At 39.0% G+C, this 22,966-nt stretch overlaps 1 protein-coding gene and 2 non-coding genes across 4 annotated transcripts in view; all 3 read left to right on the plus strand.

Annotated features, from left to right (window-relative positions):
* Positions 1 to 9: 9 nt before the first annotated feature.
* Positions 10 to 22,966, plus strand: part of SF3B3 (splicing factor 3b subunit 3) — a 43,359-nt gene continuing 20,402 nt past the window's right edge. Inside the window, exons 1-11 of one of the 2 annotated variants that reach the window (XM_081806354.1) lie at positions 10 to 141; positions 3,919 to 4,057; positions 5,292 to 5,618; positions 6,346 to 6,518; positions 7,058 to 7,199; positions 9,163 to 9,275; positions 12,169 to 12,306; positions 13,097 to 13,200; positions 17,207 to 17,372; positions 19,978 to 20,073; positions 22,666 to 22,738. In XM_081806354.1, coding sequence (XP_081662480.1) covers positions 3,988 to 4,057; positions 5,292 to 5,618; positions 6,346 to 6,518; positions 7,058 to 7,199; positions 9,163 to 9,275; positions 12,169 to 12,306; positions 13,097 to 13,200; positions 17,207 to 17,372; positions 19,978 to 20,073; positions 22,666 to 22,738 — 1,402 coding nt within the window. In that variant the 5' untranslated portion in view covers positions 10 to 141; positions 3,919 to 3,987. Of the gene's footprint in view, positions 142 to 215; positions 373 to 3,918; positions 4,058 to 5,291; positions 5,619 to 6,345; positions 6,519 to 7,057; positions 7,200 to 9,162; positions 9,276 to 12,168; positions 12,307 to 13,096; positions 13,201 to 17,206; positions 17,373 to 19,977; positions 20,074 to 22,665; positions 22,739 to 22,966 lie in introns of those variants that run through there. The other variant, XM_081806353.1, reaches the window with a different exon arrangement.
* Positions 5,920 to 5,998, plus strand: LOC115937223 (small nucleolar RNA SNORD111). The gene has a single exon (XR_004072543.1). It is a non-coding gene; the product is annotated as a small nucleolar RNA SNORD111 (small nucleolar RNA).
* Positions 11,451 to 11,542, plus strand: LOC115937224 (small nucleolar RNA SNORD111). Its single transcript, XR_004072544.1, has one exon. It is a non-coding gene; the product is annotated as a small nucleolar RNA SNORD111 (small nucleolar RNA).

The following is a 22,966-nucleotide window of genomic DNA, read 5'->3' on the forward strand; positions in this document are numbered from 1 at the left end:
GGCCTCGTTTGCGCGCCAGGTCTTTGCGACTGCCCAAGAAAATGCCCGATGGATTTATGGGTAGTTTTTTTTGTTGTTGTTAAGTACACTTTAAAAGGTCTATTTGTTTTCTGTTCTCCTGGGAAAAGTGACGGCCATAAGGTATGTTTAACTAATGTTCTGTGTGGTGTCGAAGAAAGACAGAAACATTTAAAAAATTAGATACATATTCTTCAGGCGCCGGTTGGGGACTTTTTATACGTCGCGCGCCCGCCGGAAGGTCCCTGCCTTAAGAGCTAATGGCGGACGCCGGCGGGTTGAAGCTGGTGGTGGCTTAGGCCTTGAAGGAACTCCGCATCTGTCGGATATCTACGCCATCCTTCCTGCTGCAGGGTAAAGAAGCAGCCTCCCAATTTTCCCGGGCCTGGGGAGGCAGAGAGCGGTCATGTAGGAGGGTTGGCCGAGCCTTTGGCCGGGGTCTTTGAAGCAGCCTAGGCCCGTAAGGTCGGGGCAAGGGAGGCGGTGGAGGGGAATGCTCGGGTACGAGAACGGCTTCCAGGAGTCGGCTCTCACTTCCGTCTCCAAGGTGGGAACGAAGCCTGGATCAAAATCAGACTTACAGAAATTGCCCAGCTTTTAGGTCCAGGGGTGGGTGAGACAAGGGGCGGGATGGACGTAAACGACACAGCAACTGTAAGGTGGGAAGACCCAGCGTGTTGAAAGCGTAAATAACGGAAACAGTTTTTGGTGCCAAGACCCTCTCTTTTGAATTCGTGTTTTGGTACTTGGGCAACTGTTTACTTCACTGATTTTCAGTTTATCATTTGTAAAGTGGGGGACAGTAGTATCTATTTTGAAGGCTTTGCGAAGTTTGAATGCGATGATGTTCCTTTGGCACGAGGAGAAGGGATTGAGGCAGCAATTTGTAGTGATCACAGACAGGTAGGAGTAGGGGAATCACAAAATTTACCAAGTTTTGGCCGTTAGTGGTTCCTGGTATGTAAATCTTATAGTTTTGGACTGATCTGTAATGGATGCCGTCAGTTATAAAGGTACTGAAAAGTAGACGGACTTCTTCAGGAGTTACAAAGAATGAAGAGTAGGCTGGGGAACTTTTCAGGGCTTCTGACGTGGCCTTTGGTTTCCTTTTTTTTTTTTAATTGCATAGTCAGTCCTGTAACATTGATCATATTGACATGATAGGGTTTCATTATAAGATTTGTTGATAACTGCAGTTTTGAAATTGTTTGACATTTTATAGCCACAGCAAGATGCAATAGAATAAATTTACTTTTGTTGGAGAATCACATTCACTCTTATTTTTTCTTTCTTTTTTGTTTTAATTGTAGTTGATCACGTTACTACCTTTTTTTTTAAGATTTTATTTATTTATTTGACAGAGAGAGAGAGCACAGATAGGCAGAGTGGCAGGCAGAGGGAGAAGCAGGCTCTCCACTGAGCAGAGAGCCCGATGTGGGTGGGGCTCAGTCCCAGGGTCCTGGGATCATGACCTGAGCTGAAGGCAAACGCTTAACCGACTGAGCCACTCAGGTGCCCCACATTACTACTTTTCTTTTTTTTCTTTCTTTCTTTCTTTCTTTTTTTAAAGATTTTATTTATTTGAGAGAGAGAATGAGAGAGAGAGCACATGAGAGGGGGGAGGGTCAGAGGGAGAAGCAGACTCCCCGCTGAGCAGGGAGCCCGATGTGGGACTCGATCTTGTGACTCCAGGATCATGACCTGAGCCGAAGGCAGTCGCTTAACCAACTGAGCCACCCAGGCGCCCCCCACATTACTACTTTTCAATTGAAAGCAATTAGAACATATTCTTTGCTTCTTTTTCCTCAGACTTTAAGCTGAGAACAGCTTTCCCTGGAACTTGCACAATGTATAAGCCCTTCTGGGGATGTGAGTGTATGTCTGTGTCTCTGTCAGTGCATTTTCTCTATTTTTCTTTTTGTAGGTCATTTCCCCACTCCCTTCTTTTTTCACCTCAGAGATTTTCCTTCTTCCCTCCCATCTTAGGATAAAGATGTTCCTTAGTTTCAAGAAGGAAAATTTATATCTCTTGGGACCCGTTTCCAGAGTGGAGGGTTCGATCTTTTCCTCTTTTAACCATTTCTGGCCTGGGCAAAAGCTGGGTAACTATTATTTATGAGGTCATTTACTCATAATTATCTTTTCTCATTTAACAAAATCACATTTTTGTGTTAATTACACAGTGGTTACTTTGGATTTTTCAAGATTTCTAAATAATTGAAAAAACTTTTCTGGCAGTAATTGTATAGTTGTAGTTCTGGGTAATTTTATGGTAAAGGCACATCGGTTTGCAGTTTTCAGTCTTATCTAATGAAAAGAATCCTTTATGTGACTATACTTCTTTAGAGAGTCCTCCTGAAATGGTAGGAATTGAGTTTTCGTTTTTTATGGTGAGTAGATTTAAATTTTAAATTCTAATTGTTAAATATTGAGCTAGATAAGAGAAACAAATGGAAACTACGCTTAAGTTACCAGTTTTATCTGTTAGATTAGCAAAGTTCTGGTTGTGGGGAAATAGGGACTCATGCATTTCTGGGGATATAGATGGTAGAGTTTCTTTGAAAGGTACTCTGGCAATATGTGTCAAAATTACTAATGTATGAATCCCTCAATCCAACAATTTCATTTCTAGGGATTAATTTTTTTAAAGATTTTATTTATTTGTCAGAGAGAGAGAGCAAGAGCAAGCAAGCAAGCAAGCACAGGAAGAGGGAGAAGTAGGCTCCCTGGTGAGCAGGGAGCCTGATGCAGGACTCAATCCCAGGACCCTGGGATCATGACCTGAGTGGAAGGCAGATGCTTAACTGACTGAGCCACCCAGGCATCCCTCTAGGGATTGCTTTTAAAGATATAGTCTTACATGTATAAATGGCCTATGTAGGAGGGGTTTTCTTTTCTCTCTTTTTAAGTTTTTGTTGGGGCACCTGGGTGGCTCAGGTGGTTAAATGTTTGATTCTTGATGTCAGCTCAGATCTTAATCTCAGGGTCGTGAGTTCAAGCCCCATGTTAAAAATTAAAGTTTTTTTTTACTTAAATAATCTCTACATCCCATGTGGGACTTGAACTCAGGACCCCAAGATCAAGAGTTCCACACTCCTCCAACTGAGCCATCCAGGTGCCCCAGTAGGAGGGGTTTTCTTTGCAGCAGTACTCATAAGAGCAAGAGATTGGAAACTTAATCAATAGGGTATTGGCTAAATGAATCCTTATATACCCAATTCAGTGGAATACTCCGTAGCTGGAAAATGAAAATGAGAAAGCCCTTTGTTTATTGCTATCTTCAAGGTAAAGTAATGAAAAGTAAGTTGCAGGATAATGTGAGTGAGTGTATAATATATAGTACCCATTAGTTAAAAAGGGGAGAATATCTAGTATTAACATATCTTTGCTTGCATGTGCAGCAACTATCTGGAAGGACATAATATAACTTAGTAAAACTGATTCCCCCAGGGAAGAGAACTGGATGGCTAGGGAATGGATGGAAGGAGCTTTTTGCTGTGCTTTTAAAGAATTCTGAACTGTGTGTGTGTATAGCCTGTGCAAATACAAGTACGTGTAGAGCTGCTTAGTTTCTGTGACAGTAAAGGCAAACTGTGTTAATGGTACAGATCCCAATGTTTTTACCACTTGTTATTGATCTCAGGCAGATGATTTAATTTCTCAACCTCGATTTCTTCATCTATATAATTAGTATAATGAGTTATTTATAGGTTTCTTGAGGGATTAGAGGCAAAGTATGCAGCATAGTTCATGGCATATAGAATGCTCTCTAGTTATAAATATGTTGTTCATCAATAAGCCTTACTGTATGGGTTCTGCCTTCAGCCAGAAGTTCCTATACAGAAATGTCTGTAAAGTAAGTTTTCCAGCTGATATTTTTCTGCTTTTATGTGCTCTTAGAGCTTGTTTTGTCTCGTGATAACTGAGGCCTGACTGTGGAGTTGTGAGTATCTCAGTGTTGCTGCCATCATGTTCCTATACAACCTGACACTGCAGCGAGCCACAGGCATCAGCTTTGCCATTCATGGCAACTTTTCTGGTAAGATTTCCAGTTACTATCTTTCCGAATTTAACATTTTCGAGATTAACTAGTTTAATGCCTCAAATTCCTTTATCAGATTCAAACTTTTTCCCTGAAATAATAGAAAAAAATTTTCTAAATCATTAGACAACATCACTTATATAACGCTTTACATTCTCCAAAGCCATTTGAAGTACTTGGTCTTATCTGACCCCGAGAGGACCTTTGGGAAGTAAGGTGGCCCGATAAATGGTGGCCATGAGCAAATGAGAATGGATTGGGGTGGATAGGAGTGGGATATCCGATAGGCGAGGAAGGCGTTTAGGCATTAGATAGTGAAGACCTGTAGTAGGAAAGTGGGGACAGATAGAGAAGAATATGAGCCTGGGCAGTGGAGAAAATGGCAGTAACATTGATAGCAGGTTAGTTGGGACTAGAGAGGGAATTTGGGAAGGAGTTTAGTTATTTTAAACATTCATTTAAAAATTGATGACAACACATCCAAGTGGAATTATATAGCAGGCAGGGAGAGATGGGAGCAAATTGGCTGTTAAAATGCGTTTTGATTTGATAAGGCAGAGGCTTAATCCTTAATGGTTATGAAAGCAAGTAAACTCTCCCAGGACTGAGTTTAGAAATAAATGGTATCTATTAGATAGCAGCTTTAGAAGTTGTTTGAGATAATCCATCAAACTGCACGAAAAGTTAATAATGATTTTCTAGTATAATAGCATTCAAGATGAGCTAGAAAGAGCCTTTGGAAGTACTTAATTTTATGAAGCTAAACATCATATGTTAATAACCATTTGTAGACAACTCCCAATTATGCAGATTGATGGCAAATTTTAGAAAAATAAAAAGGTTTTTAAAAAGTAGCTATGTTGAGCTTTTTTTTTAAGATTTTGTTTGAGAGAGAGTGCGTGTGCGTGCATACAAGCAGGAGGAGGGGCCTAGAGAGGGAGAAGCAGACTCCCGGCTGAGCAGGGATCCTGACCGTGGGATCATGACCTGAGCCAAAGGCAGATGCATAACGACTGAGCCACCCAGGTGCCCCATGTGACCATTTTTAAAAAGTTTTTCATTGCTACCACTTCTGTTAAATATCAATTCTAGGAATGAAATAGAATAAAAAAACTTAAAGTATTGAACACCCAACTTAATTGTATTTATCTTGAGTGGTATTTTGATCCATCCAGGTTACTTTTTGGACTAGTTCTGATTGTTCGTGATCTTTATTGTTCTGGTGATCTAGGAACTAAACAGCAGGAAATTGTTGTTTCCCGTGGGAAGATACTGGAGCTGCTTCGCCCTGACCCCAACACTGGCAAAGTACACACTCTTCTCACTGTGGAAGTATTTGGTGTTATCCGGTCACTCATGGCCTTTAGGCTGACGGGTGGCACCAAAGACTACATTGTGGTTGGCAGTGACTCGGGTCGGATTGTTATCTTGGAATACCAGCCATCTAAAAATATGTTTGAGAAAATTCACCAAGAAACCTTTGGCAAGAGTGGATGCCGCCGCATTGTTCCAGGCCAGTTCTTAGCTGTGGATCCCAAAGGGCGAGCTGTTATGATTAGTAAGTGACTTGCTCTATTAAGTGTACCTCCGAGACTAAAGATTCTCAATTTAGGGTAATAGTGCTGTGCGTTTGGCAGTGTGCCAGTAAGTTCCTTACCTGGGTAAAGTTTGGATCATATTTGGATTAATGCCATGGTTTAAAGTTGCTTTTCCTTTTAAAACAATGGGAATAGTCTTAACACACCTTTTCTGTTTCCTATCAGGTTGGATTAGGTGTTTTTCCCATTTCTACATGTGTAGCAAAAAGCCCACAATGAAATGATTGTACATAATTAGGCAGTGAATATGATTGCTTTCATCAGCCTGAAGTGATGATTCACATTCATGTCTCTTCTCTGATAAATTTCTTGAAGAAATTCTGTGTATCTGATCAGGCCTCCAGAAGGCAACTCTTTCTGACAAGTCACAAAATCATTAGATTTAATTCAGAGAATAAAGCTGGCAATTTTATGAATTATTGTTTTGTTTCCCAGTATCATTAAATCTAGGGCACGCTAAGAAGTTTTGAAGAGTTAGTGGGATATTAAGATCCCTATTAGAAAGGAGGGGAGTAAAATTCTGTTGACTATTTTACTAAGAGCAGAATCCTAAGTTAATACACTTGTAGAGTTAATGCTGGCTATTAATGATATTAAAGAAACAATTGTGATGTGAGTCTGACTGTTCTATAAGCCCTTCTTTTCATTTTCTGGAAATTTTATTTGTTTTGTCTCCTTTATCTATAGGTGCCATTGAAAAACAGAAGTTGGTATATATCTTGAACAGAGATGCTGCAGCCCGGCTTACCATTTCATCTCCCCTAGAGGCCCACAAAGCGAACACTTTAGTATATCATGTGGTCGGAGTAGATGTGGGATTTGAAAATCCAATGTTTGCTTGTCTGGAAATGGATTATGAGGTAACGGAGGCTCATTGACTTTTTCCTCTCTCTCCCTTCTTCTCCCCCTCCCCCCCCACACGATGGTTTCTTTCATTCACCTCAGTGCTTTCCTCATTATTTCCTTCTTTGTGTATGTCTTACAGCTCTCCTGCTCACAAATCTTTTCTGTTTTCCAAATGTCCTACTAAGATTCTTCGGAATGTTTCACAGCTTAACCAACTGTATAATAGCACCTTACCCTGATTGGAGCAATCTCCCTATAAAGACAGGGCATTTTGGGGGAAGAGCTGTCTGAAAAAGGAGGTAAAACTGTATGTGGGATTTTTTTTGCAGGGAGGTGGTGAAGGATGGGGCGTACCATTCTTTGCCTTGAATGGAAGGCATTTGTTTTCAGTAGAGGGAACCCTGGTCCCAGAAATAGGAGACCAAGGTTCTTGTTCCAGCTCTGCCATTACCTAGTAGTGTGAGCTTTGGTGAACTGTTGGGGACCTTTGCTTCCCCATTTGTAAGATGGAGGGATCCTGATACCGTGTTTGTGCCAATGTCCTTCTCTATAGGAAGCAGACAATGATCCAACAGGGGAAGCAGCAGCTAATACCCAGCAGACTCTTACCTTCTATGAGTTAGACCTTGGTTTAAATCATGTGGTCCGAAAATACAGTGAACCTTTGGAGGAACATGGCAACTTTCTTATTACAGGTACTTTTTTTCTTTTAAGATTTTATTCATTTGAGGGGGGGGGGAGAGCAAGAGCAGGGGTGGTGAGTGGGGAGAGAGAGCGGGAGAAGCAGACTCCCCACTGAGCATGGAGCCCAACGTGGGGCTTGATCCCAGGACCCCAGGATCATGACCTGAGCTAAAGGCAGAGGCTTAACTGACTGATCCACCCAGGTGCCCCTACAGGTACTTTTTTCTCAGAGCTATTCTGTACCTTTTTGCTTGGCCCATTTTATACGCAAACCTAGGAGAGTTTACTTAATAGAGTTTGGAAACTCTAATTCATTTGTAGTAAATCTAAGTACCTTGTCTATGGTTTGGCGAAGTTAAAAAAGTTCATGCAGTGGTTGACTCTTCTAATGGGGGCAGAGAAGAAAGGATGGGAGAGGACTCAGCTTGGAATATTGACTACTGTTAGGTGCTCTGATATTTTTTACTGTAGATAGTCTTTCACTGTCATTAAAAAAATTAAAACCCAATTCTTTGAAAAGATGAAATGAATTTGAAAACTTGGGCAAAATATAAATATTTTTGAAAACAGTTCCCAAAATTGACCCTGCTCGGCAGGGAGTCTCCTTCTCCCTCTGACACTCCTTCCTCTCATGCTCTCTGTCTCTCATTCTCTCTCTCAAATAAATAAATAAAATCTTTAAAAAAAAAAAAAAGAAATTAAGAACCTGAATAGACCAGCATCCATTAAAGAAATCGGAGCAGTAGTCAAAAATCCCCCCCCCAAAGATTTAAGGTCCAGAATTTTCAGGGATCTTAAATTTCTGCAAAGATAGGAAAAATATAAAAGCAATTGTACCACTTTATGAGCCTGGTGTAACTTAAGTATCGAAACTGGGGAAGGTTAGTAACAAAAATCTATATGTTGGTTATGGTTATAAATACCAAAACCTAAAATTTTAAGAAATTGGAGTCTGCTTTAAATGCATCATAGCTAAGTAAGATTTTTGTAGGCGTTCAGAGATGTTTACAATTAGAAAATTATCATGAGGCGAGGTCTCTAACCCAGAGAAAGAAAAGGAATATGTTAGAGAAATCTTTCTGGAGAAGAGCTCTATGCTGAGACCTAAGGACTAGTTAGTTATGTATGAGGGGGGTGGAGGAAGGGGTTTCTTTTGTGGATAAGGAGAACGAGATGCACAAAGGCCCACGTGCAAAGAAAACGTGGTTTATTCAAAGAACTAGAAGCTCATTGTGATTGGATCGATAGAACTAAAAGGGCTGGGGTACAACTAAAGGGCTGTGGTGGGGAGGTAGCTTCTGAAGGATTTTATTTTATTTATTTTTTGTTGTGATTGAAGGACTTTAAGCAGGGGAATAATAACCTGTTAAAGATGAACATTTTAGAAACATGCTTATATTTTGGCTAATTGAATGGAGGATAAGACTATAAGCCAGATTAGGAAGCTGTTTCACAAACCCAAGAGATAAGCAGCACGAGCACTGCTAAGAAGGTAGAATCAATGGAGCTATGAGGGGAGAGAGAGAATTAAAGAGTGACACCCAAGTTTCTGGTTTGGTCTATTGGTTGGTCGTGGTATTCTCTGAGATGGAGGACTCAGGAGGTGGAACAGATTTGGGGAGGAACTTGAGTTTGTTTATGAATACAATGTACTTTTAAGCTGCTTGTGGAATATCCATGTAAGAGCGTCTAGTATGCAGTTGGGTTATAGGGCTAAAGATGAGAACTGAGTTTTGGGCTCGGAGCTAAAAATTTTAGATGCATTATCAGATATCTGGACAGGCTAAGGCTACCCAAACTGCATTCCATCCTTGTCTTATGCTAGTATCAGGGAAAAGAAACACTTTGAATGTTTTTCAGTCTCAGGCACTTACACCTTCATCCAAATTATGCTGAAGGAGAGAAGGAATTAAAAGCTAAATTGTAATTCATGGTTATGTTAAATCATTGCTAAGTTCTGTTTTTTTCTGATAGTTCCTGGAGGGTCAGATGGTCCAAGTGGAGTATTAATCTGCTCTGAAAACTATATCACCTACAAGAACTTTGGTGACCAACCGGATATCCGCTGTCCAATTCCCAGGAGACGGGTAAAAATCTTTGCCATAAGAAAAGATACTGGTGTTTGTGAAGTTAATTTATTTTTTGTAATTACAGTGTAGTCTCTTAGTTTATTTGCTGTGAGGTTTTAGTTTCTTTGTAAATGTTGTGTTTAATAAAGCTGGTATTTTAGTGAAAGCGAAACAAATTCTTTGAGAAAGGGAATTAAAAAACAGTTTGCATTTCAGAAGAATCTGTGGACGATCAGTTTGAAATTCCTGCAAGTTTCTAGTTTGAAGAAGCCAGACATATTTATTGGAGATATATTGTTTTCCATTGTTTGTCTTTTCTTCCCCCATTCCAACATACAGGAAATTTTAAAGAATAGAACAATGAATTCCTGTTTGCCTTTTACATACAGAAAGAAGATTCACCAATTTAATGTTTTGCTGCATTTGGGTTTTCTTTTTTAAAGACTTTGTCAGGGGTGGGGAGAGAGAGAGAGAGCGAGAGCGCACACAAACAGAGGGGAGCTGCAGACAGAGGGAGAAGCAGGCTCCCCGCTGAGCAAGGAGCCCGATGCGGGACTCGATCCCAGGACCCTGGGATCCTGACCTGAGCCGAAGGCAGATGCTTAACTGACTAAGCCACCCAGGTGTCCCTTGGGTGTTTTTTCTTATGATATATCTATTAGACAAACCTTTTGAAAATAAGTTGCAGTTATCGTGACACTCTAAGAATCTCATAAGATGTAGCTGCTGAAAAGAAGTTTTCCTCCTACATAACCACACTACCAATATCATGCCCAAGAAATGTACTGTTTTGTGTAATAGTTATCTTATGTACAGTTCATATACCAGTTCTCTCATTGTCCCCAAAAGTTCCCTTTTATTTTATACTGCCCTTTAGAATATTTTGTCTCACCTTTGTTTACTTTTGGTCTTTTATTGACTTTTTTTTCAAAGTCTAGGCTAATTTTCTTGGAGTTTGTCCCATCATATTTTTCCATATGATTATATCCATGTTAATATTTTTGTTAGAATCATTACATAAGGGGTGACATTTCCCACTCTATCACAATAGGGGCACAGAATGTTGGTTTGTCTCGTTGGTGATGTTAAATTGTTTACTGCCTGTGCTTCTTAATTGTGAAGGTACCTTTTCCTTTTTGTAATTGGTGTGGAAGCAGATGGGGTGAATTTTGAGTTGGTAAATATTCTTTTCCCTAACATCTTTTCACAGTGCTTTTCCCCTCAGTTCAGTTACTACATTGGTGGTTGAAAATGCTGTTTTTTTTTTTAAGATTTTATTTATTTATTTATTTGACAGAGAGAGACACAGCCAGAGAGGGAACACAAGCAGGGGGAGTGGGCAGAGGGAGAAGCAGGCTTCCCACGGAGCAGGGAGCCCGATGCGGAGCTCGATCCCAGGACTCTGGGATCATGACCTGAGCCGAAGGCAGACGCTTAATGACTGAGCCACCCAGGCGCCCCGAAAATGGTGTTTTATTGATTTTAATCTTAACAGTTTACTGTGGAAATTATTAAGCACATGCAAAGTAGAATATAATGAACTGTATATCCAGTTTCAGCTAATCTTGTTTCATCCCTGCTTTCTCAGTCTCTTCTTTCACCCCTCGTTTTATATATTTTTAATATTAATTTATAGGTCCTGGGGTTGAACCTTTTAGGTCTTACTTAGTTGAGCTAATAATATGATATCTGGGTAAGATTCCATAAATTTTAGAAAATCAGAAGAAATCTATCAAGTGAAATTCTTGGTAAGGGGTGGGAAGTAATTCACTTTGGTTCGTCAGACATTGATTGACGAATTCCTGTTTGCCTTTTACCTACAGAAAGAAGATTCGCCAATTTAATGTTTTACTGCATTTGGGTTTTCTTTCTTTCTTTTTTTTTTTCTTAAAGACTTTGTCAGGAGTGGGGGGGAGAGAGAGAGTGTGCACACACAAGCAGGAGGGAGCTGCAGGAGCTACAGGAGCTGTAGCTTGTACTTGGCTTTGGGACTACGAAAAAGTATAAAACATGTTTTGCCCTCAAAGAGCTAAGTCAGTGGGAGAAATACAAAATGTTGGAAATGTAAAAAAAAACAAACCGAAAATCATAGTTCAGGAGCTGCCTTGTAGGAGTTAAGGAAGATGATGTGGAACAAGGCTAATGAAGGATAGTTTGGATGATAGTGTCTTGGATATGTAAGACTTTTATTTATAGTCTGAAATGATGACTCTTTTAAATTTCATATCTTTTCTTTGACATTTTTCTCTGGAGAAAGTGTTTTTCTTACTCATTGGATCAGAATGTAGAGTGAAATTGTGGCTTTTTATTTATTTATTTATTTACTTGAGAGACAGTGAGACAGAGATACCTAGAGAGAAACGAGCTGGGAGGAGAGGGAGAAGCAGGCTCCCTGCTGAGCAGGGAGCCCGATGGGGGGCTCAATCCCAGGACCCTGGGATCATGACCTGAGCCGAACGCAGACGCTTAACCTACTGAGCCACCCAGGCGCCCCCTTTTTTTTTTAGAGTCTATTTATTTGAGAGAGCGCGCACACAGGCAGAGTGGCAGGCAGAGGGAGAGGGAGAAGCTGGCTCCCCGCTGAGCAGAGAGCCTGACATGGGGCTTGATCCCAGGACCCTGAGATCATGACCTGAGCCGAAGGCAGACACTTAACCAACTGAACCACACAGGCACCCTGTGGCTGTTTTTTATACACAGGCTTTGTCACATTTATAGTAGACAAGAATTTTTGGCTATTGTATTTTATTTTTTGGCTGACAGGCTGCTCTGGGTCAAACCTTGTATATAGAGACTGAAGGTACCTCTAGGCCTTGGGTGGGTGACCTGTATGATCCCTGTTGGTAAGGTGCTACATTCCCTAAATAAGTACTCATTTCTGAGTTTTCGGTTCTGTATTTGACTTTGCTAGAATGACCTGGATGACCCTGAAAGAGGAATGATTTTTGTTTGCTCTGCCACCCATAAGACCAAGTCGATGTTCTTCTTTTTGGCCCAAACTGAGCAGGGCGATATCTTCAAGATCACTTTGGAGACAGATGAAGATATGGTAAGCAGACCATGGATGGAGAGGGAAAAAATGAAAAAACACTTTTGTTAGGTTTAGTCTGGTTTGATAAAATGTCCTGTGGTATTCTAGTTGGGATATATTTAAATAATCTTATTTCAAAGACTGATATTTATGTGTACATTTAAGGTTTACAAACTGGTTTTATAAACCATCTTCTCATTAAAACTACTCTGAGATAGGACAATTAATACTTTACAAGTTAATAAAATGGAAATAATGTCTTAAAAAGTGGTTCTCTAAGGTGTTACAGCTTTTAAAATTTGCAACTGATATATGAATGTAGGTTTTCTTTGGTTAAGAGATTTCTGGTGTGAGTCTCATGTATGAGACTGAGTAATTCCACTTCTAGTAAGTAATAATAAAAAACTCTTGATTCTGCTGAAAACTGGTAATACCCATGATCTGTTACTGTTTTCATCCTATGGAGGAGCTCTGTGAACAACTGAGCAATTTTTTAGATACCTGTTTAGCTCAGGAGTTGGCAAATTTTTTTGGAAAGGCCCGGTAGTAAACATTTTCAGCTTTTATGGGCCATATAATCTCTGTGTCAACTATACAACTCTGTCGTTGTGTCACAGAAGCAGCTGTAGGAAGTATGTAAACAGATAGGCTGGTCTTGGGCCTTAGTTTGCTCACCCCGGGTTTAGATAATAAGGACGATATTTTATTTGCTATTCTGCTTCTGCTATCTTAAAATACTGGGCTACCTTCTGTGGTCTAGCTTCACTTGCCTACATGGTAGAATCTTTTTTTTTTCCCCCCCTTCCAGGTTACTGAGATTCGGCTCAAGTATTTTGATACTGTGCCTGTTGCTGCTGCCATGTGTGTGCTTAAAACAGGCTTCCTTTTTGTAGCATCAGAATTTGGAAACCAGTGAGTAATCCTTTTATTACCCTAGTTCACCCTTGTTACTATAAAAGTTGGCAGGAGGGAGATGTGGCTCCAAGGCCACAGAGCTTTCCAAAAGAATGTTCTAGTTTCTTCAAAAGTTTTGCCCTCCTTTCCCCTTTACATTGTTTTTCTTGGTTATTTACCCTACTTCAGTGGCTTTAATCAGTATCTTCAGGTAGCTGCAAAAGTAGCTTCAGAAGTGATCTTTTTTTTTCTCTTCTTTTACCCAGAAGTGATCTTTTCTGAGCTTTTTGCTAGACATTTTATTGAATATTTATGGAACTACTTAAACGTTCTACCAATACTTCACTTGTACAAATCTAAAGTTGAAGCTCGTCAATACCCACAGCCACATCACTAACCTTCCCAACCTCAGTATTTCTATTCGGCTAATGGGCTGGTTCTAGCAACTTGAGTGTAACATCTCAATTTTTGTGGACAAAAAACCACTTTCATTTGAGTGCTAAGTTCTTTTTTTACTTGTGTATCCCTTTTTTTGTGGTGATAGTCTAAACTAGTTCACTAGTTTTCTTACTACATTTCATTGTTTTTCCTGTAAAAGTTGGCCTTTCTAGAGTCATCTCATTAAGCAACCAAGACACAACCTTGATGAAGTCTTTTCCCTTACAATCTTTGATGACTTTTTATTACCAAGTGGATAAAGTCTGAAGTCTAGCCTTGAATTTAAGACCAATATCTAAGTCTCCAAATTAGAGACTTGGTCCTGCCTTTTATTTTTAGTTCAGGTCTTGCCAGTATCTGCTAAAGTCTGTGCAGCCATTTAACTAATGCTGTTTCCTTACTAAAATGAAGGTTTGTCTAGGATTCTAGAATTCTATCCCATTTCTGCCTTTCTCCAACTCTTTTTCCTTTCTTAGACATGCCTGTTACTCATCCTCACTGACTATCAAAATTTCATCCTGCATTTATGAATTTAAACTATGGCTGCATTTGGCCAACACACAAAGATAAACCCACAATATTCACTACAGTATAATTTGTGATAGCAAAAGTACAACCTTAATATCCATCAATATGGAGTATGGCCATAAAATATGCAGTCACTAAAAATGTTTTCCATATACTAAATGCAGTGTATGGGTCTTGTTAGATCCTGATCTAAACAAATCTACTTTAAAAATATTGAGATGGACATGACACAGTTGGTTAAGCATCTGACTGTTGATTTCGGCTCAGGTCATGATCTCAAGGTGGTGAGATCGAGCCCTGCACCGGGATGCACACACAGTGTGGAGTCTGCTTAAGACTCTCTCTCCCGGGTGCCTGGGTGGCTCAGTCGGTTGAATGTCTGCCTTTGGCTCAGCTCATGATCCCAGGGTCCTGGGATCGAGTTCCTCATTGGGCTCCCTCTCCCCTGCTTGTACTCTCTCTTGCTCTCTAGCTCTCTCTAGCTCTCTCTCTCTGTTTCAAATAAAACCTTTAAAAAAAAAAAAAAGACGGTCTCTCCCACTCCCTCTGCCCTCCTCACCTATGTGCGTGCACACTCTCTCAAATCTTTAAAAAGTAATAAAAATATTGAGACAATGGAGAAATTTGAATACTAACTAGCTATTTGAATATATCAAGAAACTAATATTATTTTGGAGAAGTGGGATATAAATAAGACTGGCCATGGGTTGACCTTTGTTGAAGCTGAATGATGGGCACATATAGGTTCATTAATTATACTATTCTATTCTCTCTTACGTACCTGTTTAAAAATTTCCATAATAAATAAAAATTTTGAGTGAAAAATACTGATATGAAAAAAATTTTAGGGTACACTGCTTATTTGAAAAATTCTTTTATAGAATGATGCAGTTCTCTAAAATAAAATTACATACAAAAACTAGAAAGTAAAAATACTGGAAGTAGATAGAACGAAATGTTAATGTGACTATTCTGGGATACCCCTAGGATTATGGGTGATTTTTATTATTTGCTCTTTTACTCATTTTCCAAAACTTTCCATTTTGAAAATCACCTCTTGGGGCAGAGAGTAGAAAGACTGCAGTATACAGGTGGATAGTTGTCAGACTGAGATGGGTTTGAGCTTGTGAGAAATTATCCATTGCTGCTGAAGCTAAAGTCTGGAATACTTAAAAAGTGCTGATTTGGGCCCTCAGAAACATGTGCTGTCGGTTTTAACTCAATCATAAAGCAACCTATTTGCATTTAGCATTTAGTATTTACTAAATAGCATTTAGTATTTACAACCAGTTAGCATTTAGTATTTACTTTGTTCTGAGCACTGCAAATAATACAATATCAATGCATAACGTTCCCAGTGAGACTGCCCTTACCCCATGTACACTTCAGGGAACTGGGTCACAGAATTTGTGAAAGAAATTTGATCAGACACCTAAGTCCCAGACCATCTGGTTCCAAAATTCTGCTCTGAAGCACAACACCATAGTCACAGAAACTGTTTTACCAAGATTTAGCTGACCTTCCCTCTGATGGAGGTAGTGAGCCTAGCATCCTTCTGGTTATTAGGCAGTTAGTAGACACTGAAGGTATTTTTGACAGATGGTCTTCATCTGTGTATACACCTCTTGCCTGAGTAAGGAGTTTATACTAATTAATTTTTTGTATGTGTATCATATTCTCAGTGCTTTTGTACATTGTTCAAGGATAATAATCCTGTTTGCTTTTTTTATAATTTAGCATAGAATCTGATGTGTTTACCAAAAGTGTTAAATGCTGAGGCTTATTTGGCAAATATTTCTTGAATAGCTTATGTATTCCAGATACGGATTTAGTCATTTTATCCTGCTTCTAAAAAGCTACACTTAATGATGTTTAAAGTGCTCTGTATTAAAGGCCCTGGTCTATTACTTAAAGGATAAACATGACCAGTGATTTGGTGTTTCTTTTTTAAATTGAGCTTCTTCCCAAAAGTTCAGTGCATACTCAGCTTATGATGGTAGATTGTTCTAGATTATCTACTCTTAAAGTTACTTTACCTCTTTTTTTTTTGGTGACTTGCCTTTGAATCATTTCATTAAGTATTATTAGCCAGAGGACAGACAGGAAAAGGACAAGATGATTTTGTTGCTTATTACCTCTGATATGTTTATGTTTTGGTTTGGGGAATGATACTGTAATATCTGCATGGGGAGTGTTTTGGGGAATGATACTGTAATATCTGCATGCTGTTGCAAAGTGACCAACAGTTCCTGTTTTCTGTTAGACTTGGTTTTGGTTAAAATAGGAAATGGGGTTGTAGATTTTCTTTGGATTTCGTTCATGTCATTTTATTTTAGGGGATTTAGGTGTCTGATTTCGTTTCATTTATGTCATTTATTTTAGGGACTTAGGTGTCTGATCAGATTTCTTTCACAAGTTTACAGATTTCACACATTCTCTGTGACCCAGTTCCCTAAAGTGTAAATGGGATTTTTTTTTGGATTTCGTTTATTTCATTTTATTTGACAAGCACTGCTCTTACTAGTTCCATGCCCTGTTCTACATACTCATTGAATTCTATGGGAAGGTACTACTCGTTTTTATAAATTGATACAAGTGAGGCACAGAGAGATTAATAATATGAGGTAGTTAAGGGGCAGAGCTGGGATTCAAACCTGGGCACTCTAGTGCAAGCCAGGTGCTTTTAACCACTGTGGTACTAAGGTCTTTCATTGTACCTAGTCTGAATTCAGTAGTCCTTTTTTTTTTAAAAAAAAAAAAGTCTGTGCCCAACGTGGGGCTTAAACTCAAAACCCCAAGATCAGGAGTTGTATCCTGTATTGACTGAGCCAGTCAGATGCCCCCTGAATTCAGTAGTCTTAATTTCTTCATCCCATTCTATTCTAAGAAAGAAAACCCCACTTAGATGAACAGATTTTGAAGTATAGAAGCTGACTCAATAATGCACGTTAGAATTTTGATTAGATTTTTGTAAAGTGCTTTATGAGTGTTACGTTTATGGTAAACATCATCTTTAGACAGAAGGTGTTTAATTAAATTCTTCTGTGCTTCCTCCTAGTTACTTATATCAAATTGCACATCTTGGAGATGATGATGAAGAACCTGAATTTTCATCTGCCATGCCTCTGGAAGAAGGAGACACGTTCTTCTTCCAACCAAGACCACTCAAAAACCTTGTGCTGGTTGATGAATTGGACAGTCTGTCTCCCATTTTGTTTTGCCAGGTGTGGGTCTTTCCAGTCACTTCCACAATGAGCAGTGCCAGCCAAATGTTTTTGAATCTGAACGAGTTTCAAGTTTTAAGTGCAGTTAAATTAAGATATAATCTAAGAATGAGATTCATCAGCATATCTGTGGAAATCACCAGAGTGTAAAGGTGGAAAGTGGGGAACTAAAAACCATTACATAAATCCGTAGACTTTTTTTTTTAATTCTATAACTCGTGTTCAATATAAAAATTCTAAACTGTACACAAGGTGAATGGTAAAATTCCTACCCCCAGTCTTATTTTCAACTTTCTATCCACTGAGGATGCTGCTATTAACAACTTCCTGTGTTTGCTTCCAGGCATTTTCCTTGCATCTGTCAGTACACGTGTGTGTGTGTGTGTGTGTGTGTGTGTGTGTGTCTGTGTTTAAGAGAGAGAGCGTGGAGGGGGTGGGGGGGAGAGGGAGAGAGAGAATTTCAAGCAGGCTCCAGGCCCAGCACAGAGCCCTGATGCAGGGCTTGATCTCACGATCCCGAGGTCATGACCTGAGCTGAAATCAAGAGTCTGACGCTTAAACCACTGAGCCAGCCGGGTGCCCCACCCCTTTCTTTTTATGTAAATAGGCTCATGTACTTCATAGTGTTGTGAAATTGACCTTTTAGCAGTTAAGAGTCTATGAATATTTGTAGTCGAAGAACACTTATATCTATCTTATTTTAACACTTCATTTCTTAAAATACTCCAGAGACATTTGGGATCAATCAGTAACAACTTTTTAAAAATATATCCTCAGGGAGGAACCCACGGTGGCCCAGGATGGGGACTGTGTCCCTGCTGCTGGCACTCAATTGTAGGAGGAATTTTGCCATGCGTTTGTATCCTGGGTTGCTGGGGTTTGAGTGACCATTAGGCACCAGCCTACCCTGTCTAGTTGATCACACTTTCAATAGAGAGAGGTTTGTTTACTTTGTGCTGGGGAAACAAGTCAGGATTAAGGCACTATTCCTGGTAAAATTAACCATTCTTGAAATGAACTGCTCTTGTTCTTTCTTTTTGAGAAGATTAGCCCTGAGGCAGTAGAAAATACTAAGTAATTCCTGAATAGATTATTAGTGATTTCCCCCCCCCCTTTCATTGGAATTTGAGGAGATAATTGTGTAAATAGTTTGTAGGTAAAAAAATTAACAGAAAGTTCCGGTATCTGTAGTGGGGCTAAGCATTTTTTTGTGCCAGATGTCTTTACTAGTCTGGTGAGGCAACTGGATTTCTTCTCTGAATAATGTTTTTATATATATGTATATATTTAAAGATTTTATTTAGAGAGAAAGTAACGCGTGTCTGCGTGTGTACACGCACATGTGAGCAGGGGGAGAGAGAGACTCTCAAGCAAACTCCGCGCAATTTGGAGCCTGATGCAGGGCTTGGTCTCATTAACCCTGAGATCATGACCTGTGCTTAAACCAGGAGTTGGACACTTAACTGAGTCACCCAGGCGCTCCCCCTGCCTTTTTTTTTTTTTTTAAGATTTGTCTTTGAATATTTTCATTTCATTTTATTTTTTTAAGATTTTATTTATTTATTTGACAGAGAGAGGGAACACAAGCAGGAGGAGTGGGAGAGGGAGAAGCAGGCTTCCCGCGGAGCAGGGAGCCTGATGTGGGGCTCGATCCCAGGACCCTGGGATCATGACCTGAGCCGAAGGCAGACACCCAACGACTGAGCCACCCAGGCGCCCCTGAATATTTTTAAATGCATGTAGTCATAAACATAAAATAGCCAAGATAGCAAGATATTTTTAAGTTATGAAAAAGTGATATATGTGCTTCTTTATCAAGGCTTTAAATAACAAGATGGTGCATTTGAAATAGGTGAGTTAATTTTTTTGAAGAGATCAGTGTGAGGCTGTATGCATTCAACACAATATTTATCCATGTTACAGTAAACTGTATTGCCTTATAGGCAGTCAAGAATTTTCCTTGAACTGACCTCTTTGACAAAACTACAGTACAAATGATTGGCCTCATTATATGTTGACCAACAGATGTACTGGAAAGCAGCTAGATGTCTGGGATACACCATAACACATGGCTTCCCCATCTGGTGGCTGAACAATCCGGTATAGTTACCCAATGGTTAGTTACATCATAGGAGTATCTGTAGATAAGGCAACTTTGATAATGTGTAGTCTAGCAGATCTATTGAATGTAACTTTGAAGTAATGATGAGAGGAATAATGTGGAAGTATATAAGTTTTAATGTTATATGAATAAATGTCATTTTTATTGGTGACAGTCACAGATACTGGTAATATTATAGTTTATACTTTTAGTTGAAAGGAAATACTAAATTTCAGTTCAAGGTTATATAACACTCTTTTTACTAGCTGTAAAAAAATACTTTGCTAACTGAAGAACTGATGCAAATCTTTTTTGTTAGTAAAACTTGTTGCTTCAAACTGGTTTGCTTTTTGGAACATGAGGGCTTTTCCCCTTAATGATGCCAGGGCTTATAGCCAATATATAAGCTTACTAAACTAAAAAGTACTTTGTCCCCCAAGAAAATCAGGTTTAGTTGTGAAAACTTGGTAGAAGTAGACATTTTTTTCCTTTTTCTCTGTTCAGATAGCTGATCTGGCCAATGAAGACACACCACAGCTCTATGTGGCCTGTGGTAGGGGACCCCGATCATCTCTGAGAGTCCTAAGGCATGGACTTGAGGTAAGCTGGGCATTTTTAAATCATTTGCAGGGTTTGGGGAGAATCACTGAAAAAGCAGCTTATGGCTTTATTCTGATGAGATCAATGATATATTTAATGTTTATATGAAAGAAAAAATGTTTTCTTCCTCTTGTTTTTCCATAACAAAGTTTAAATTTCCTGATCTTTAACATGTTAGCACAGTAGACACATTTTTAAAAATTGGCAAATGGAGTTAAAAAGGGGAAAATAACCCCTACTGGCTCCAGGTTCACCAGCTAAAACATGGAGGAAGTCTGCGTGGAGCATTTTATTCCATTTTCTTCTAGTCTTGGTCTGTAATCAAAGTGTTTAGGTATTTACGTATTTTTAACTATATTAATACTGTATTTTTTAATATTTTATATTTATATATATGTAAGTTTATGTTCCTAAGTTGTATTCTTTTTAATGTTTTTGCAATATTCCACTATAGTGGATGGATCAGAATTTATTTAATAAATCCTTTATTGCTGGATCTTTTAGGTGACATGGACACTCAAATCCCATATCCTCTTAATTTGTTCTAAGGTTGATGCTTTTCTTAGCAAGTTCCCTGGAGTTGATTTTGTTAAGAGAAAATAAAGCTTCCTATGGCAGTTTGCTTTAGAGTTGGGGGTTGGCAGACTCTAAGCTGTCAGTGACCCACTGCGTGTTTTTGTAAATTTTTATTGGAACATAGCCAAGATGACTGACCTTGGTTTTGAATTCTGGCTCTACCATTTAATAGCTGTTACTAAGCTTTAGTTTCTTCTTTTCTATAAAATGAGCTCAGTAATGGTACCTGCTTTAAAGATTGTGTGAATTAAATGAGATAATGCATATGAAGAAGCACTTAGCTCAAGGTCTGGCATACAGTAGCTGTTCAATTTATGCTAGCTATTAATACTGCTGTTTCAGGGAATTTGAAAATTTTTTGGCTCTGTCAAAACACTCATCAGGCTAGTAAATTTTTTTTTTTTTAATTTTATTTATTTGAGAGAGAGAGTGAGAGAGAGAGAGAGCACAAGAAGGGGGGAGGGTCAGAGGGAGAAGCAGACTCCCCGCTGAGCAGGGAGCCCGATGTGGGACTCGATCCTGGTACTCCGGGATCATGACCTGAGCCGAAGGCAGTCGCTTAACCGACTGAGCCACTCAGGCACCCAGGCTAGTAAATTTTTAATGACTTGAACCCAATTTAGACTAACAGTTTTTGATTGCTCATCAGATACCATTTAGCATTTGACAGAAGCTAACATTCTCCACCAAAAGTGCATGCGTGCATTAACAGAAAATTTTGTGTACAGTGTAAGAATCCAATTAAGAATTATTTTTGAGTCTTCCACCTCTTCCCACTTTTTTCCAGTTCTACAAAAGATCTCTGTTATACAGAAAAATATTTTGAAATTGTTAAACGTTACTTTGTTCCTCTATATCTCTTTGTTGAACCTGTTGTTAAGCTAAATTATGGTCTCATTTGAGCAGGGTCACTGTCACATGTTATATTTGGTATAGAGTATGGCACTCCAAAACTGATATTTTATTGGTGATGAAGTTTTCCACAATTTTCCTGTTCCATGATCAGGTATTACTATTATTTTATTAGTTAAGTAAAAAAAAAAAAAAAAAAGGTAATGCCTTTAATGGGTATATGTGAGTACTCTCTGTAAAATGGGGTTACATGGTACAATATTTTAAGCACATCATTTCTGGGTCATTTAAAAGTAACATTTTTATTTTGGAATGGTTTTATATTTACAGAAAAATTACAGGAATTTTATAGTGAGTTCATATGTAACCTACACCTAGTTTTCCCTTCTAGATTATTTAGTTCATCTCAAATATTTCATTTCCTCTCATATTTGAGAACTATAGGATACTCAGAGGATTCTTGACTCTAACCTTAGGTACCATAAAATCTAGTAGGAAGGACAGAATAATTCCTGAAATCACTTTTTAGGTAAATGCGCTAGGAGGTGATGATTTCTGTGAGAGCTTATAGGAGGGAGAGTGGACTGCCTTGCAAGAGGATAAGGGAAGATTTTTCCTAAAGGATGTGGCATTTGAATTGGCCCTTGAGAGATGGGATTTGGCCTTAAGGGAGCTAGGGAAGAAATGGGATGCTAACTTAGATGATGGCCTGTTTCATTCTATGTGCTCTCTTTTTGAGGAGGATGCAGGCATGTCATACTGAAAGAAATCGTATGGTTTTTGCTGCAACAACTATCCTAAATATTCTATCACTTTTTGCTAAACTTTGTTACGGGGATTGCCAGTATTTCCAAGCCTTTTTGGTTCTTAGTATTCTTCTTTTTTTTTAATAAAATGATTCCATTCTTTTAAAGATTAAAAAAATTTTTTTTGTTTTACTTTTAAGTAATCTCTACAATCCAACATGGGGCTTGAACTTACAACCCCAAGATCAAGAGTCACATGCTCTACCAACAGAGCCACCCAGGTGCCCTGGTTCCATTCTTTTAATCCAACGTGCATTGTGAGCACTGCCTTTTTGGAATCCTTTTATCTAGTGTAGTTGTAAGCAAGGAGCTAAGTTCTATGCTCACTGGATCTGTGGTTTGTCTCCTCTCCTATCAGGTATCAGAAATGGCTGTCTCTGAGTTACCCGGTAACCCTAATGCTGTCTGGACAGTGCGTCGGCACATTGAAGGTAAGCAGCCCTTTCCCAGTAGTCAAAATGCGGGTCTGGGTGACATTGACAATAGAAGGCTTAGGAGTCTGCATTCATAAAATTTCTATATTGCTTTATTTAGCAATATACTAGAAACATTTTCTGGCCTGACACCATGTTTCTCAGACTCTCTGAATCAGGATGCCTTCACTTTTTTGTGCACATGAGTAAGGGGACTATATTCATCTTTAGGATACTGGTTCCATC

The sequence above is a fragment of the Leptonychotes weddellii genome, chromosome 16, assembly GCF_054177405.1.
Source record: "Leptonychotes weddellii isolate Sample4059 chromosome 16, ASM5417740v2, whole genome shotgun sequence".
Classification (NCBI taxonomy): Eukaryota; Metazoa; Chordata; class Mammalia; order Carnivora; family Phocidae; genus Leptonychotes; species Leptonychotes weddellii.